The sequence below is a fragment of the Maylandia zebra genome, linkage group LG19, assembly GCF_041146795.1.
Source record: "Maylandia zebra isolate NMK-2024a linkage group LG19, Mzebra_GT3a, whole genome shotgun sequence".
Lineage (NCBI taxonomy): Eukaryota > Metazoa > Chordata > Actinopteri > Cichliformes > Cichlidae > Maylandia > Maylandia zebra.
Genome location: NC_135185.1, coordinates 31,496,492 through 31,513,418, shown reverse-complemented (window position 1 = coordinate 31,513,418; position 16,927 = coordinate 31,496,492). Strand labels below are relative to the sequence as shown.

The 16,927-nt window shown below is 40.9% G+C and overlaps 1 protein-coding gene across 2 annotated transcripts; it reads left to right on the top strand.

Moving 5' to 3' along the window:
• The first annotated feature begins 593 nt into the window (after positions 1-593).
• On the top strand, positions 594-14,974 carry mthfd1b (methylenetetrahydrofolate dehydrogenase (NADP+ dependent) 1b). Of its 2 annotated transcripts, XM_004540819.4 has the most exons (28): positions 594-762; positions 2,584-2,668; positions 2,911-2,970; positions 3,081-3,134; positions 3,537-3,673; positions 4,756-4,856; positions 4,967-5,103; positions 5,483-5,594; positions 5,676-5,803; positions 5,914-6,011; positions 6,127-6,300; positions 8,390-8,526; positions 8,628-8,674; positions 8,763-8,870; positions 8,970-9,044; positions 9,132-9,234; positions 9,332-9,408; positions 9,565-9,705; positions 9,800-9,868; positions 10,052-10,163; positions 10,336-10,475; positions 11,100-11,141; positions 11,336-11,436; positions 11,547-11,724; positions 11,824-11,931; positions 12,070-12,222; positions 14,220-14,343; positions 14,426-14,974. In XM_004540819.4, exons 1-27 carry the CDS (start codon positions 725-727, stop codon positions 14,307-14,309), a joined length of 2,805 nt encoding a protein of 934 aa, XP_004540876.2. In that variant the 5' UTR covers positions 594-724; the 3' UTR covers positions 14,310-14,343; positions 14,426-14,974. The 2 variants fall into 2 exon arrangements, with proteins under 2 accessions (XP_004540876.2, XP_004540875.2); XM_004540818.5 differs by having other exon boundaries at positions 14,220-14,974.
• The last annotated feature ends 1,953 nt before the right edge of the window (positions 14,975-16,927 follow it).

The window sequence follows — 16,927 nt, the reverse complement described above, 5'->3', positions numbered from 1 at the left end:
ATGATTGGCTGTCACGAGCACCGCCCATTTAGGTAGGCCGAGCGAATATTCTACGTTGAACTACGTTGTTCTAGTTATCTTTGGCTATTATAATTTTAAAGACAAGGACAATGATGCTTTCTTCTTTATAAATTTGGTTTTATTTTTGGCAAAATTTCATATACACAAAAGCAAAGTCCTCGGCAGAAAGCCTGAACTTCTTGTATTAAAAATGGAACTTGCACAATATATAAGGACAATCTCCTCATCAAAAAACACTAAGGCTCTCAAGACTGTTAACATCTGTAACCGATTGAAACTGCTAACTTGATTTTGGCTCTTGCAAACTTTTGTTTATTTATGTTCCCCTTAATTTATTTTATTTTTTGTACTCACTTTTGTCTCACTGTCCTTATCACTCTTTCTGTTCTTCATTGTACTACCACAATGTCATCTTTTATGTGATCCCTGTTTTACTTGACTGTATGTCTAAAATGTGATAAATAAAGTTTAAAAAAAAAAACTACGTTGTTCTATTCCTGAAAGTTAATACGCTGATATTCCACCGTAGGGTTGGTTTGTGGACGGAGTCTGCGCTGTTACCGTCGTTTCCCGACTCACTTTGAAGAACCTTTTTGGAAGTAGTTATTACCACTTGCGAGCCACGCTCCTCTACTTACAAGTCAGTGAGCGTGCAGACCAGCTACTACCGTCACCAGAAGAGCAGAGACCATCCCAGGGAAAGATGCCAGCTCAGATCATAAGCGGTAAAGAGGTTTCAGCGTAAGTATCAAACATTACCTTTACGAAAGCATAGGTAGCATGTGAATGTAATCAGCGTTGTGAAACATGTGACTGGCTAAAGAAGCTAACTAGCAAAGTTACAGTAACTTAACAGCTGGTGGTGTCTGATCTTACTCAAACGCTGTGCATCCTCTGAGGATTTTAAGTGCAATCTTATATATATGAAGTAAGCAGTCTGACGCCGTGAAGTGATTTCATAACTTAGTATAATCAACAGTTTTACTGTTAAATCAGTCGCATCGGGCCGCAGAGACTGTTTACCGTGCATATGCGTTGACTCTAAATTCAGCGGAAATCTGAGTAATTCACTTTCTTAACTGGTTAGGTTTGGTCATTCATAACTTCTGAATGCATCATTGCAAATCCTGGGGTGTTATCTAAGAAGCTGTGGCGTTGTGCTCTGATCTTTGTCCTATTGGTTCACTGACCTAATTTGAAGAAGAAAAATACAGTCAGATATTCCAGGCAAACCCTTTTTTAAAATTATTATAATTTTTTTAAATCGAAAAACTTTGACCAGATCCAAGTAATGAGAATGAGTGGAAAAACGGCAAAAAGGCAAAATCTTTCTAACAGTAACACAAAAGACATCTAGCTGCATGTGCTTGTCACAAGATATAGCGGCCTGTATCTTGTTAAGACCGCCTCACAGTAGTTATTAGTCGATTATATTATGCAATACAAAGAGCCACAGAGCCGCTCTCCCCATGGGTCATCTTTATTCATTATCTCCAAAGTTCGACAGAAGCTGACATGCTTGACTGCACACTGTATGAATGACCTGTGTTTGTAGGAATATGAGCCCTGGTTGTTTAATGAGGAAAACTTGTACCAGTCACTGTTGAGATAAAGATCTGTTATGGTACAATACTCAGTGTTGTGATTGCCTTTTCTAATTACTGGAAAGATCCCCAGGGTCACTCTGCTGGTAGATAAATAAAAAGCAAACAAGGTCATATGCAAAATACTGTACCTAAGTAACATTTAATTACCCTGTTTTATATGCATATTGTATATAATTTGTGCTATATTTTTGGAAAACATTTTCTGCACACATTATTGCATCTTGAAAAAAAAAAAAAGGGGGGGGGGGGGTACATAAATCTTAAGGTTAAGGAGTTTCTCTTGAGACTAAGTTTAGTTGAACTGTGTCTCAAATCAGTGCCAAAATGTATTTCATCACCACTCCTGTTACAGCTCACATGATGCACATCTGTTACCTACTTTCTTTAGAACTTTGGGTTCTTTTCTTTGTTTCATTTGCATCCACAATATGTTAAACCAAACACTTTTGTGTGCAATCAGGATTTTGGGTTTAGACACAAAAGCAATGACCACAAAGTTCAGTTAACGCAATCACTGTTTTCTCGCTTGTCTTTGATTGGTTCAGCTGATTGTATTCAACCTTTATCTGTTCTGGCTTATCTCTTCTCTACGCAAAAAATAGTGCCCTGTTTTCTAGTCTCCAGAACATTAAATCAATAAAGATAAAATGAAGACAACAACTGAAGATAAGCACGCTTTTCTGAGTGATTGTCCGGAATGATAGTTTGAGTTTGGAAAATGACTCACAATGAGATCATCAGATGGCATTGATCTGGTGCATAAATTTAATAATAATCATTTAATAATAAATTTAATAATAAATTTAATTTAATAATAATTTAATAATAATCTGGTGATCTGGTGCATAAATTTGTCACTGTTTTAATTAAACGGTACAGATTGGGTCACATGATACTGCTAACTCTTTTTTTGTGTTATTGCACAAATTAAATTGGCTGTATTTTGTTTTCTCAGGCAGGTGAGGGAGCGTCTGAAGAAGGATGTCGAGCAGTTGAAACTTAAGAATCCCAACTTCAGGCCTGGTCTAGTGGTTTTACAGGTAAGTTTATGATGGAATTCTTTGTGGTTGGAGGCTAAAAGCCTTTTTCCCCTAAAAACATTTCTACCCATGCTTTCATTTGGCCTTTCGTTAGAGAGAGCACCTGGCAGGTAAGGGTCAGGGTATCTGTGTGCAGTGGCACAATGAGGATTCTGACATTTATGCTGGTGCTTTGTCTGTGTGACATAGTTCCTGTTCTGTCATAGAAATATGCAGGGGGATAAGCAGTATGTGTCTTTCAGGTTGGAGACCGCGATGATTCAAATCTGTACATCAGCATGAAGCTCAAAGCAGCAGCAGAGGTAAAGAAAATAATTTTTTGATACTGAAGGGATTTTTGCACCGCGTGTGTACACTGCATATTGTTTCAATGAGCCACAGCTCTATCCCTAAGCTGCATTTTTGTGTGCAGATTGGAATAAATGCAATGCATTTGAGACTTCCCGCGACCGCAACAGAGGAGGAGGTGAGTTAGAATCATTACTGGAGGCTTGTTTATTTAGTTGTCGGGTTGCACACACCTGCACAGCAACTCCAGGATTAGACTATTTATGGACACCTGGGGGAGTAGTTGTTCCTGCCATACTATTTCCTAGTGTTCCAATAGGAAGCATGCATAGGTCACATGGTTTCTTGAAGCAAAAACAAATTGTCGAAAGAATCGCATAAATTTTTTTTGTTGTGTTCACTAAAGTCTTTGAGTGCTTAAAACTCACAATAATTGACAGATTTTCAGCACAGAGACATATGGGTGAAATTTGAGCTTTCAGGCTTTTCTTGATTTAGCAATACAGGGGCTGTGCGGGAATGCAGTACATGACAAGCCTGAAAGCAATAAAGGGTTTTAAGGCTTCCTACCTGCTTTCAGATTCTTCACAGTATCACAGAGGTGAACAAGAACTCTTCTGTCCACGGCCTCATCGTTCAGCTGCCTTTAGATTCAGTCCATGAAATCGACACAGAGAAGGTCACGAACTCCGTGGCCCCAGAGAAGGACGTAGATGGGTAAGAACAGCAACACAGAAAAGTGTGATCATTTCAGAGTTACAGCAAGTACTTTTTTTAGTTTACAGAAACAAAATAACTGTTGTGCTCATAAACAGTAATTAAATTTGTCCAACAAGCAGATGCATTGTAATAAACTTAGATTTAAGCCTTTAAAAATACATTAAAGAGATTGGTTGTCCCACCATCATGAATACAGTGGCTGAGATGGTCAATGTGGTTCTGTCTAATCTCGTCTTACGTATGTGGTTATAGGCTACACACGAACTACACGAAAAGCGGAGATGTTCATGTGCCATGGAGGCAAATTTTTATTGTCTGTACCTTCAAACCCAAGATATGAAGTATCATACCTATTTTATATGATCTGCGAAGGGGTCCCCTCCACCCAACAAAACAGAAAGCTGCAAGACAAACCCTTTGGATAAAATGTCATCCTCTTCTTATTCACCTCACGCCTCATCTCCTGAACAGATGTCAGGCCTGTAAAACATGCAGAGGTTTATAAAATTCTTATTTATTCCCGATAGTGTTAGGAATACTTATTCTCAGCAGATTACACATGTGACACTCCTGTCTCCGGACAGTTGACAACGAGACAGCTAAGCAAAAACAGCTAAGCACAAACGAACATTATGCCAACTAAGGTAGGTTTGATTATCTTAAAAATTCCACTTTCCCTCTGGTAAACGGTGTGATTACGTTCTCACATCGTATGATAGTTTGAATGCAACAATGTTCAGTCTTCAGAGAAAGTTTCACTAACAGCAGCAGACAGCAGTGTTGCAACCCCAACAGCTCGCCTCACTGAGCCTTATTGACTTGTATCGAACTCCTTTCACAAAGTTTTACAGCCTCTTCTTGATTAAATAGCACATATTTAGAGCTGAGGGAAACCGCAAACTAACAACTCGCTGCAGAGGAAAAGTTTGTCCACAGTTGTTTGTCCTACAGTGGCCACCGTAGCTATAGTATACACTGTAGTATAGCAGTGATATTTTACACACTGTACCTTTAAAAAGCTTTCAGATTGATGGGTATCTTCAGGTTACAGTGATTTGTACATTCTTGTGTGTTTACAGACTGACCAGCATAAATGCGGGGAAGCTGTCCCGTGGGGATCTGGGCAACTGCCTCATCCCCTGCACGCCAAATGGCTGCATGGAGTTAATCAAACAGACGGGTAAACAAAATCTCTAATAACCCTGAAAAAACTGCAGTCAGTTACAATGATGTTACAATGTGTAAATATATCAAAAGTAACAACAATCTGTTTATGACGCTTCTCTACAGGCGTTTCTGTGGCAGGGAAGAGAGCGGTCGTGATTGGGCGCAGTAAGATTGTGGGCGCACCCATGCATGATTTGCTGCTGTGGAATCACGCCACCGTCACCACCTGCCACTCTAAAACCGTCGATCTTGCCGCAGAGGTAACACAGAGAAACACAAGTGTCATTAGGCTTTTTTGAGACACACAGAGGTATAAACAACAGCACAGTAGGCAGATAAAGAGCAGCTGTTTGAAGCAGCCGATTCTTAATACTGACGTTCTCATTTGATCTTAGCTGGCAAATGAAACTTTTTCACAACTTGTTATATGAGGAGCCTAATTAAATATTTTAGTCTGTTAACTGCCCCAATTATTCTAACTTAACAGTTTATGACATCATAGGAACTACAGATCTCTACTGCCTGCAGTATAAACACTAATTCACGTGTTCCCTTATTTATTCCTCTAGCATCATTGCTTAAAATCCAGTTTCTTCATTTATAAACATTCATCGTTTATCCCTCCCTGTTTCTGTCTAGGTGGGTAGAGCAGACATCCTGATTGTTGGTATCGGAAAAGCAGAGATGGTAAAAGGAGAGTGGATCAAGAAAGGAGCAGTGGTCATTGACTGTGGCATCAACCACGTTATAGGTATTAATGCGGTCATGGTGCATTGTATTTCCTTTTGAGATAATCAGCAGATGCATGGGTCAACTGGAGTCTCTTTTTCAGATGAGACTAAATCCAGCGGAAAGCGTGTTGTGGGCGACGTCCATTTTCAATCAGCCAAAGAACAGGCCGGCTTCATCACCCCTGTGCCTGGTGGAGTGGGACCTATGACTGTGGCCATGCTGATGGCGGTAAGGCCCATTCGGACACCTGAGAGTTGATCAAGTTTAATTAAGAGTTTGATTTTTTTTTTTCTCAAACTTTTCTTTCTTTTGTTTTCTTATCACGTTTACTTGTTTAGAACACCGTGCTGAGTGCAAAGCGCTTCCTGGAGAGCCATCAGGCAGGAAAGTGGAACATTTCTTACACCAGACTCAATCTCCGAAAGCCAGTGCCAAGGTTTGCCTCCTTATCATAATCATAACCATGCTGTTCATTAACTTGATGCAGAAGCCCAATCCTCGCTGTCTTGCTGAAGAAGCTAATTTTCTTTTTCCCTTTTGTTATCCCACAGTGACATAGTGATTTCTCGCTCCTGCGCAGCCAAGTCCATTGACAGTCTGGCCAGAGAAGTGGGATTGTTTTCTGATGAAGTAGAGCTCTATGGCAAGACTAAGGCAAAGGTCCAGCTGACTATCATCAAGCGCCTTCAGTCCCTGCCAGATGGAAAATATGTAGTGGTCACTGGGTATGTTAAATAAAAGTCTGCAGACTGTAGACAAAATCTTATTTCAAGATACAGAAGTTCTCAGTTTGTGGAAGTAGAAGTTATTCAAATTGGCAGACTGTTTACATCTGTAGTTCAAAAATCCCCAAGTTAACTAAAGCTATCAGCAGAATGTTAAGAGAGAAACACTTTCTTAACATTTCTCAACACAGATTTTTTGGCTTGTTGTCCTAAAAATCACTTTAAGAGAGATCTGGGGTCCGTTCTTCGTGCCTCGCTTACTACATCCAAGATCAAATCATCGCGCCAACTTTGAGCTCGCTATTCCGGTTCTCCGAACACACCTGTTGTTGACGATTAGTACAGCTGGATGAAGTAATGTGAGATCACTGGGTGGCTTAACAGGGGCTACGCATCGAGAGTAGAAACATTGATCGGCAACCCTTTGATTGGTCAGCGAAAATGTCAAAGGAGAGCGCTCAGTATTTTTCGGCAGCAGAGCAAGAACTCTTGAGTGAGGGATTTCAGGAGTTTCAGAGTTTAATTAAAACGCAAGGGAACACTGCAAAGGCTGCAAAAGCAAGGAGAGAGGGCTGGCAGGAAGTTGCTGACAAATTAAACTCGTAAGTAATTTAATAATAATAATGGAGTGGATCTATATAGCGCTTTTCAAGGCACCCAAAGCGCTTTACAATGCCACTATTCATTCACTCTCACATTCACACACTGGTGGAGGCAGCTACAGTTGTAGCCACAGCTGCCCTGGGGCAGACTGACAGAAGCGAGGCTGCCATATCGCACCATCGGCCCCTCTGGCCAACACCAGTAGGCGGCAGGGTAATCTATTGTATTATAGTACATTATATCCCCTTTCACATTAGAGCCACAACAGGACCCACTAGAGCATGGGAACAAGTAAAAGTGGAATATAAGAATATTCTACAGAATGGTAATATTTATCACTTATATTGCTTTTAGTCTCTTGGAAAGAGACCCTGAAATAATCTGTTTGTTTATAACAGCAACCAAGAAAAGGGCAGAGCAACAAAAGACAGGTGGTGGTCCTGCACCCCCTCGTCAACAAGTTGGTTAAGTAAATAATACCCTCACGGGAAAATCGATATCTCTCTATGAGCACACTGTCGCGCTGAGCTAAAGGATCCTGTCTGTCCCGCAATATACGCTGGATTCTGAGGACTCTCCTTATCAATCTTGCACCTTCCGCAATGGGTGGCTCGCGTAAACGGACAGGACATGGCTGCGACAGACTTCCCAAATCCACCTTCGCTTTTATAGCCGTGGTCTCTCATCTTGATTACATGAAGTAATTTACAATTACTACTCTGAAATATGGATTACATCTGTAATAATCACATACATGTAATAGAATGTTAATAGTACATTTCCCTTTTTTAAGGAAATGACCTGTATGTATCTGTGTGACATCAATAAAAGGATCAAATGCTGCATTATCTTTAGTTACACTGATAATATGTATTTATGGTAACACAGTGGTAAAATATCGCTGTTGCTTTCGTATAGATGAAGCGGACATACCTGAGTGGCTGCGATCTAATCCTGTTTACATAAAGTAAACCTGCTCCCGAGCAGGTTTACGCTTACGGATCCGTTGCTATGACAGCAAGTCCCGGATGAGCTTCGGAGAACCGAACGATCCAAGATCACGCGAAATGGTCAACAATCAAATCCAGCTAACTTACTTAGCGAGGTACGAAGAACGGACCCCTGCTCAAGTTGAACTCAACTCAGGCTAGGTTTGATGTTTATGTAATACCATTTCATGCCACAAGATGGCGCAGTGAGGCAGTATGACCCTAATTTAACTACACATGTCAATTAAGACACCTTTGTATTTGCAATGGTGGTCTGCAGAATCCACTCATAAAACTCCCATCATATGGTCATGAAAGTTTTTGTTATATTTTTGCAAATGTAAAAAAAAAAATCAACCAACCAACCAAAAAAACAACAACAAAAAAAAACAAAAAACGCTTAAAGTGACTGAGATGAAGCTATTTGTCAAAGAGAACACTATAGTTTGCCTTTGAGGGCTTTGGGCAAACATGTTGACAAGATTTTGTGTTTGCAGCATTACTCCCACGCCTCTGGGTGAAGGTAAGAGCACCACAACCATCGGTCTGGCACAAGCCATGGGTGCTCACATGAAGCTCAATGTGTTTGCTTGTGTCCGACAGCCTTCTCAGGGACCCACATTCGGCATTAAAGGTGAGTTTCGAAAGAGTGTAAACTCAGGAGATGTTGCCCATGTTTACTACAGGGACATATTCATGTATGTTTTATTTATTTCTTTATCCTTTTGTTTGTAGGCGGTGCTGCAGGAGGTGGATATTCTCAAGTTATTCCAATGGAAGAGGTACAGCATCACTTTTCTGACACTGTGCTTTTTTTTCCTAAAAGTTCAAAGAAAGCAAAATATTTAATTGATTATTTTGATTTTTCAGTTTAATCTCCATCTCACCGGTGACATTCATGCCATCACAGCTGCCAATAACTTGGTGGCTGCTGCTGTCGATGCCCGCATATTCCATGAAGCAACACAATCTGATAAGGTGGGTTCTCATTTCTGTCATTGGTGTATAAAAAGTACACTTCCTCTAACTTATCTAATGAGTCACCACTATAATCCATCTCTGCCTGTGAATATCTAGGCTCTGTATAACCGTTTGGTGCCACTCAGTGGAGGAGAGAGGACGTTCTCCCCGATCCAGATCAACAGACTCAAAGTAAATGATCAAGTTGCAGCACGTGTAAGCTTTGATTTAGATGTGCACAGGTCACTTCTGACACCGAGGTTTTCTTCTTTGGTTTAGAAACTGGGAATACAGAAGACGGAGCCCTCTGCTCTCACTGAGGAGGAGATCAACCGCTTTGCCCGCCTGGACATCGACCCAAGCTCTGTTACCTGGCAGAGAGGTATGAACAGCACAGAGGTCTCCGCCTCAGCAGGTCTGCTGTGAGTGTATTGTGCGTCTTATACAAATACTTATGATGTCCTTCTGTTTCACTTCAGTGCTGGATACCAATGATCGATTCCTGAGGAAGATCACTATCGGCCAGTCGCCCACTGAAAAGGGATACACAAGAGAGGTAAAGTTGATTATTCTCTAAAGGTGGCAAATTTCTTTCATGGTATCATAAAGCATCATGAAATATACAGAAAGCAGTTGAACCTTTGAGGGAAAGTTGGTTTAATAAACTTAGTTTTAGTGCTGCTTTGCATGACTGGACTGTTGTGTCCTCCAGGCCCAGTTTGACATCACTGTGGCCAGCGAAATCATGGCGGTGCTCGCCCTCACCAGCAGCCTGGAGGATATGCGGCAGCGCCTGGCTAAGATGGTCGTAGCCACCAGTCGGAGGGGAGATCCCATCACCACCGAGGATCTGGTGAGTGTCGTAAACCCTCCGCTGTGACATGACGTCATGCAGCGTAAGTGCTGTGATAATGATATTCATGAAAGTGATGGATTTTTCTCTGTAGGGCGTGAGTGGCGCTCTGACTGTGCTGATGAAAGATGCCATCAAGCCAAACCTGATGCAGACGTTGGAGGTGGGTGAAACACGGTGCCCATGCTAATCCATGCAGCTCCTATGCAGCATGACCACGTTAAAAGCATTTCTGTGTAGTTCAGGTCGTTTGATATTGTTGTTTATCAAACTGCTGTTAGTTTTTTTTTTTTTTACTTGCATTAATAGTTTTGTAATAATTCATGTGAGTAATTTGGATCCACAGGGGACTCCTGTGTTTGTTCATGCTGGCCCCTTTGCCAACATTGCCCACGGAAACTCATCAATCCTGGCTGATAAAATTGCTTTGAAGCTGGTTGGACCTGAGGGCTTTGTAGGTAAGCTGAATAGAATCAGTTTGAGCTTTTTTTTAACAGGGTTAGCTTATATTGTAGATGTTAATTGTAAAAGTCATGGAGTCCATGTAATGTCAGTGGATAATAGTAGTCAGTAGTCCTGATGGCTTGGGTTCTGATATACTTTCCTGCTTGTGTCACTTATGTGCAACAGTGACAGAAGCTGGCTTTGGTGCTGACATCGGCATGGAGAAGTTCTTCAACATCAAGTGCCGCTACTCAGGCCTGAGGCCTCATGTTGTGGTGTTGGTGGCGACCATCCGAGCTCTAAAGATGCATGGAGGAGGACCAACAGTAAGTTTCCTCCTGGCCCTGGTGCCACTCCTCAGTTCATTCACTCTGTGAGACGAGCTGTGTTAGCTCAATTCCCCCTTTATTGCGTTTGGCTGCTCCTCGTAAATAGAAGATTTTAGCAGAACATGGGTGGGTGTTCATTGCCAGAGTTATGCCCGAGAATACCAAGTGAGAGAGAGAGAGAGCCCCTCTCTTTGAGATCTTATAGAGCCAAGAGTTGAAATGGGGCATTTAGCACAGTGCGAATTGGGAGCTGTTGGCTAATAGACGATTACTTGTGCACAAAATGGGGAACGTTCAATATGAGAATCCACTACTGTAACAATGTGTGTATGATGAGATCAAGCCTTTAAACCCACTTTAAACAAATTTATTTTAAAAGAAAAAAAGCCCCACCAGAGCATTTTCACTTGTCTACAATTTTAAATGTTCACAATTTTCCATTTCCGGAAGACAATTTCAGCACAATTGTCCACAAAATTATGTTTAATCTTTAAATTAAGCATCTTAGTAATCATTAAGAATAAAACACATGGAGGATTACAATAGTCACTGCTGATTACAATTTGAGGATTTATTGAATTAACTAAAACATTTCACATTTCTCTTGTCTCTTTTGTTTAGGTCACTGCTGGGATGCCACTGCCTAAGGAATATGTGGAAGAGGTAATGGAAAAGAATGTGCCAAAACAGTGATAATATTCTTCTAAGGTGCTTTTGATAACATTGTTTATTTATTAGTTTGTGCAGAATGCTTGAGCCACGTCTGCCTACTTTGTTAATCACATTTGATGCAAGCTTTTCAACCTTTAAAGCTTTGCATAACCTTTTACTGAATGTGTTTGTGTACCTCTATGTAGAACTTTAATCTGCTGGAGAAGGGTTGCAACAACATGAGGAAGCAGATCGAAAATGCAAAGCACTTTGGTGTGCCTGTGGTGGTAGCAGTGAATGCTTTCAAGTAAGTGATGGATGGTAATTTAAAAAAAGAATAATAGAATAACATATATAAGAATGTGCACATATGTGAAAAGCATGTTTTTTTTTTTTGTTCATTCATTTGTTGTGCAGGACAGACACGGAGGCTGAGCTGGACTTGGTGTGCACCTTGGCTAAATCTGCAGGAGCATTTGATGCTGTGCGATGCTCTCACTGGGCCGAGGGTGGCGCTGGTGCTGTGGCACTTGGCGAGGCCGTCCAGAAGGCCTCTAGCGCCCCCAGCAACTTCAAGTTCCTGTATGATTTGGACGTAAGGGCTCCGTACTTAATTTTCACCAGTCACTCTTTTAAACCAACACATGATCTGCTTATTTATGACTTAAAATATCTATCTTTGATTCCACTTTAGCTTCCTATTGCTGATAAGATTCGAATAATTGCTCAGAAGATCTATGGAGCAGATGATATTGAGCTTCTGCCTGAGGCCCAACACAAGGTGGCGCTCTACACCAAGCAGGTGAACATCCCTCAGCTGTTGTTTCCTGTCCTGTCAGGCCTGTTTGTTGGCGTCTGCTGTCAGTTGAGATCAATACAATTAAACAGAGCAGAGAGAATAAACCTTTGTAAAGATCCTTCTTTTTTGCCTCTCCTTCAGGGATTCGCGAATCTTCCAGTTTGCATGGCAAAGACCCACCTGTCACTGTCACATGAAGCAGAAAAGAAAGGTGTGCCCAAAGGATTCATCCTGCCAATCAGAGACATCAGAGCCAGTGTGGGCGCTGGCTTTCTGTTCCCGTTGGTTGGCACAGTAAGCTCTAATTCATTTCCCTTCTTTCTGCACCCCAAAAAGTTGATTCTGTTCATCTGGACGTTTTCAGTTGCTCCCTGTCCAGGATGTTACATCCTCATCATTGAAAGAGTGTCCACTGGCCTGCAGGTCTAAATAGACTGCAGAGTCCTGGTCTGACGAGTTAGCTCTTCTGTGTTGTGCCATCCTCTTAGCCAGAGGTTGTTTGGTTTCCCTGATGTATAAATCCTGGCAATCCTCCTGGCACAGTGTACACTACATTACTCTGTTTGTGCCGGGGTACCTGATCCTTGGGGTGGATTCATTTTTGGTGCAGCGTGTTTTGGCGTCTAAAAGCCGCAGAGGCACTGTGTTTAGAGAAAATGCATCTCAACTGTTCTGATACTCCTGACACGTAGGGTTTTTACTTAGGCAACAGTTGTCCTTCTCTTCTAGATCTGCTGGAGCTTTCTTTAGGTGCCTACCTAGCTTTGACAAATGTCCAGCTGGGATAACCAAATTTACTCCAGTGGAAATGACCTCACAACCCACTGTTCGTCAGTGGTGCTAGTTACAGTCATTATGCAAATGCATGGTTTATAAAGTTGGGGAAACCTGCAGTCAGGTCAGACTGAAGAAGTCACTTGGATGAGTGACGTAATTTTCTCTCCCACTATAAATGCCACATCCAGATGAACAGAATCAACTTTTTGGGATTTACTTACCTGGACGATTGAGCATGCATCAAGACTTCCTTCTGTAGTTTCATCCCATCTCTAACCGGATCTAGATGAAGCCTTTTCTACACCCACATGTTTTATTATTAGCTGCATCATGGAATAATTAACAAAATAATAATAACTAACAAAAACGCTGTTAGCCTCCTTGTGGAAATGGTAAGAAGAAAAAGCATTGAAAGCTCCACTGGGATTAATTTGACATAATTCAGCAGATTGAACCGAGATACTCAGATACCTATTTTGAAAAGCAGGATCTACCATCCCTTGCATTTCAAGTAGAAAATGTTTGTGTGTGTTTGCAACATGCGTGCATTCAGTGTTATAGTAAACCGGTGCAACCTGTATTCCTGCTGCATACAGTTCATTTATACAGATAGTTTCTCACAGTTTTTTTTTCCTATGAAGCTACTGTGAAGTAGGAAACCCTTCTCAAAAAGTAATAAGAAAATGCAATTTTATGCAGATTTCAAAAACCCTTTGGTTCTGAAAAAAAGAAGTGCAATATCAGCACAAAATAATGTTTATATTCAATAACTAAAAAAGTTGTAAAATGGACCCTTTTATACTTAAAGCTTTATATAAATAGACATCCAGAGTGGAAAGCAGTGCAAATAAATGCAACAGCCGCTCTATCACGTGACGCATACTGCTTCGACTTGTTAAGGTCACTACCTGGGTTGCGCCATGTAGCAAGTTTTGCAAGGTGCTTTTGTGATAATTAATGGATCGGGTTACATTTTCTATTTCCCCCCGATATCCGATCCAGTAATCTTAAATCCGGATCGGACTGATACCGATACCGTATATCAGATTGGTCCATCCCTTGTTTTTTCCACCAAATATTCTCACCCAGAGGCTTTTATTAGGAAGTAACAATATGATTAATAAAAAAACACAACAAAAAATGTGAACTGCGAACAATATAAACACCTTTGTTTGGTAACTGACTTCAATCGTTTAACCAGGTCATCATTGATCACACTGCTCGACAAAAAAATGTTTATTACTGGGACATTCAGAGAAGCTCTTAGTCTAGTTTCTTGCTCTGACTTCAGATCTGCAATCGTATTCAAACTTATGTCACTGACGTTTCTAGCCAGTCAATCTAGTTATCCTTGGATACTTGGAACATCATAACTAAAAAGAAAATGGGGCATGCTACACTAACATTGTTTTCAGATTTGGAGTTGGCAATTAAAAGTTGTTGAAGGGCAGGTTTAAAAAAAAAAAAAATCAATAAAACTAAAGCTCCATTCTTTCTCTTTTGGTTGATCCTAGATGCCCACCATCCCTGGCCTCCCCACTCGGCCTTGTTTCTATGACATCGACCTGGACCCCGAGACCGAACAGGTCAATGGACTCTTCTGAGAGAAAAAAAAACAGGTCCTCACACCCTTTGATGGTACGAAACATAGTTAAGACATAAAGCCATGCAGCAGAGTGCATCATCAGCAGATCATAACTGTTTCATTCTTAATGTGTAGACATTAACCCATCAGTCCTCTGAGCGCCAAAGAAATGTGAAGAAGAACCAACTGGAAGCACCTCAAACTCGTCTGCTGTTTTTGTTGTTTCTCATATTAACACTGATGTCTGTAAAGCTGCTGATGATAGATCAGGACAGTCTTTCTCCCTGCTATCAGGCACGTGTTGTTCCGTTATATTGCTGACTGAACATGCACATTTCACATCTCAGATTGCCCAGACTGTATTTACTAACTACTTGTGTATATTTTGTGAGCACCACACCAGAGGCATTTCCTTCAGTTCAGTCTTTAACAAGCTGTGCCCTTCGGATAAAGGTTTTATTACATAAGTAAGTCTTAACAAGAAATGCTGCCCTAAAACAAAATTATAATTTGTTTAATCCCATCTAATTGCATTTATAATGTCTCCTTTCTCTGTCTTTGTTTTAATTAACACTCGGTAACATTTTTTGAAAAGTCGCCATCATTGCTGTGAAGCTCACTGGCCATGTCATTGTAAAAGCAGTGATTTCCTCATATCTGTGAAATAAAGGCTTTTAAAACAAAGCTGCATGTTCATTTTTTTTTTCCCAGAGTTTAGTTATTTTCTGCCTTAAACACGCAGATCCTGAGGAGCATAGTGTACAGAAGTTGCCAACTTTCTGCAGAGTCAATTGTTACAGACCTCTAAACTTCATGTAGCCTAAAGATTAGCGCAGCAACAGTGTGTAGAGAGCTTCATGGAATGGGTTTCCATGGCCAAGCGGCTGCATTCAAGTACAAAGCAAAGCAGTCATTATCATCATCAGAATTTTATGCTCCCAACTTTGTGGGAACAGTTTGTAAAACCAAAAACAGCAAAGCTATCAGAACCAACCCAAATCATGAGCCCTCCACCACCGTGCTGATATGCTGTATTTGGTTTCTGCCAACAACAAGTTTTCCATTATGACCAAACTTTCTTGTCTTTCTTAAGGACATTATTGCAACACTCCTGTGCCTTGTTAAGGTACATCTTTGCAAAGTGCTGCCATGATTTTTAATTTTTTTTAATAGAATAGACATTCTCCAGGCTACCCTTCCAAATAACCAGTACGTACTGTTATGGCCATATGAGGCCTGCAGATTTGAGATGTCGCTCTTAGGTTCCCTGAGTCTGACGTTGGGCTGAATTTGTTAGTAGATCCACTCCTGGGAACATTGTAGCACTGAGCTAACACACACCTGCATTCTCTAGATCAGCAAACTGCAAAAACGTCTGCCTTTATAGAGTATTATCATAGTTACAGATAATCACTTAATCAGTTCAATTAGCAGCTCTTGGCTACTACTCCCCCTCTTTATTCCTAGGGAAGCAGTAAGGGTGCACTTAACATTTTAAAGGACTGCACAGAACACTGTGAAAACTTTGTATTTCTTCAATATTCCAGTTTAAAGTCATGTAAATGAATTGGAGGTAAAGTCAGTATTCCAGGAGGATATTGGAGGAATTTGTAAGACTGCAGAGGAACATATTGTAGCTAATAACAGCAAAACCCATGCCAAGTGATAGGTTTGTAGCTTGAACCTACAAACCTATCGTCGCTGGAACGTTGAAGACAATATAATTACACAGCAAAAGCATTGAACACCAAGTAGGCAAAGTTCTTCTTGTTACTCATGCATGAGGGAGACCTGCCTGGAGCCAAGTGTCGTTCCACCACTTGACCTCCGTCAGACTCTCAGCCAGGTTCCCCATAACACTCCTTTTATTGTGCCTACATGAATATGCATAGGGTCATTAACATATGATGTCTACATACACACAAAGAGTACTGTGTGTGTGTGTGTGTGTGGGGGGGGGGGGGTCCTGCTGATCAAAGGGTCATATAACATGAAAGCACAAAAGCAAACATCCTTGGTCAGGAAGAGGGTAGTCTCCCCCTCACCCTAGATGGTTCACCCTAGATAACACGGTGAGGAAGTCCAGCAGTTCATCTAAACAAAGAGCACTTAGACTAGAACAGACGTAGCTACGTTAATCCTACCGTAAGACAATAAGACAAGGTACGACCTCTCTCGTGCTCCCAGAGTGCTCTCTAATGCACACAAAGCTTGCAGACTATCAAGGATCAAACCTCTACCAATCTGCAACTAATTATAAAACTCTAAGCATACATAAGTAAATATTTCTAAGCATAAATGACAATCAACAATACAAAACCTAACACCAAGAAAGTGTGGTAAGAGACTGCTAAGAGATTAGGAATAAAGAGCAAAAAAACAAGTGAAGATATTAATCAACCCTAGATATAAAAAAACGAGGATCTTAAGAGAATTTATTTGGATGATGTCAGATAATCTCATTCCCCGGAGAACTACTGCCATGCTAAGAATAGCACAATGAGTAAGAAAATGTCAACTATTATACACAAACAATGAAGCATAGTAGAGGGAACTGCGTCATTCAACATGTGACTCATTGCAGTGCTGCAGATAATAACACAGCCATGAATGGGAAGCAAAATTTTATTTCACGCA